The sequence below is a fragment of the Pinus tabuliformis genome, chromosome 2_1 (assembly GCF_031772625.1).
Source record: "Pinus tabuliformis cultivar Carrire ecotype Pingquan chromosome 2_1, CPIR1, whole genome shotgun sequence".
NCBI lineage: Eukaryota > Viridiplantae > Streptophyta > Pinopsida > Pinales > Pinaceae > Pinus > Pinus tabuliformis.
Genome location: NC_142299.1, coordinates 267,597,083 through 267,598,944, shown reverse-complemented (window position 1 = coordinate 267,598,944; position 1,862 = coordinate 267,597,083). Strand labels below are relative to the sequence as shown.

Sequence of the window (1,862 nt, the reverse complement as noted above, 5' to 3'; positions counted from 1 at the left end):
TTACAGTCTAGTATAATGTGTAGGGATGTTCACTCATGAAAAAAAATCTATAAAATCATATTTTTTAATTATATTTACCAAAATAAAAAATCTAAAAAAAATAATTATACAAAATATTTAAATAATTTCTGCTAATAAAAAAAATTGCAATGGAATAAACTGAATCCCTCTCAAACTCAGATTAAATCCATATTTAAATCCACTCATATTAAAACCATATTTAAAATAAATCTATCCGGGTTATCTCATGATTTTTAACATAAACTTGTTCCCCTTAATCTTCTTCTCCTTTTCTTTGATTGTATCAAGTTTCGGTCTCCAGCGTTGGCCTCTGCACTTAATCAACTGAGTATACTCTTTCTGTAATTCAGGGGTATTGCAAAACCGACCCGGCTCATAGACTGCAGAAATACCGCCCACTGAATGGCCGCCTTCATCAGCGTTAAGCCTTCTGTCTTCCATAAGCTTTGAAATAAACTCAGGGCAGACTCGGATCCGAAGGCCTCCACCAACATCACTTTTCTGTATCTCAAACGGCTGGCAGAAAACAGAAGCACGTTCGATACTGCGAAGCGAAGCTGAGCGGTGAGCGGTGGAAGTAGGTGAAGCTTTTGTGGGTGGGGGTGTCCATATTAAGGAAGCCAGCGATAGGAGAGATAGGGGAGAGTGAAATAAGTGTTGGGGTAGAAGGAAGTACTTGTTGCCCAACTTCAATTCGTCGTATGGAGAAAGATTGGCCGTCTTCTGCCCGATGTATAATGAATCAGAGTGACAGACTAAACATTGAGGGTATTCTTCAATAATCTGTGAGGCGCAGAGGGGTTTATGAAAGATTTGAACTGTGCCATCTGAACAAACTAGCTGGATGGTTTTCTCTTTGTCCTTCGTGCTCGTGCCCACCGAAGAGCAGGACGCCAAATTGCCCATCTTTTTTCCTTTTCCTTATTATCAAGAACCAGAGTAAAGAATTGATATAGCAACAAGGAACGCTAAATAATCTGGAGAACAGAAAAGAGACCCGGATTGCATATATAAGATTAAAAGTTGAGCAGTCAAGCAGCCCTCATCCTTTGACAACGCCCGATCTGTCTTTCGCGCTGTCAGAACTTTATCTGGTCCAATTTCTTCGGGAAGAGCGAGAACGTGGGATTGACTTTTACGTAGAAGAGTTCTTTTCATTGAATTTTGAACGCAAAATTGCACTCAAATGGGTATCACGCACAATTTTATTATAAAGTTGCCCCCAGTTTTGATCACAGTTAAAACAAGGCGCGGCCGGCGTGGAATGGTCATGGATGGAGAAAGCATGCGATTATTGATTTGAATGTCTTTTCAAAGAAGTTGATGGCTGTTCAAGGGTTGGCATTGACAAAATTCAAACTAATTATCATATAGAGATTAGGCCACAATTGGTTTGTTATAAATCTAATCCATCTTAATAAAACATTATGAATATAATTAATTGTGTATCATTGTGCAACAATAATGTGTGATGAAGCTCCAAGGGTTAGCTTAGTTGGTCAAAATTAGTGGTTTGTCATTAGGAAGTCACAAGGTTCATTCTCCCAGAAGCCTTTGGGGTTATGCTTAGCTAGTGGGGCGCGGGGCTAGATTCCGTTCAGGGTGATCAACGGCTTAGCTAGTGGGCGGCTGGGCTGAGGCTTAGCTAGTGAGCCACGGGGCTAAATTCCCTTTAGATCGATTAACAGCTTAGCTAGTGCCACCGGTTAACCAAAATGTCCGTGAACCATAGCCTTACAAAACAAAAAAACAATGTGCGATGGATGAGGAAAGTGGACCCTCGTTGAGTATATGACTCAAAATACTTGTGGGGATTTTACCGGGTCTTGCTTTGGAAAAGT

At 40.3% G+C, this 1,862-nt stretch overlaps 1 protein-coding gene across 1 annotated transcript; it reads right to left on the bottom strand.

Annotated features, from left to right (window-relative positions):
* Positions 1–240: 240 nt before the first annotated feature.
* LOC149199777 (uncharacterized) lies at positions 241–927 on the bottom strand. The gene has a single exon (XM_089400702.1). It carries the CDS (start codon positions 925–927, stop codon positions 241–243), a length of 687 nt encoding a protein of 228 aa, XP_089256828.1.
* Positions 928–1,862: the final 935 nt, after the last annotated feature.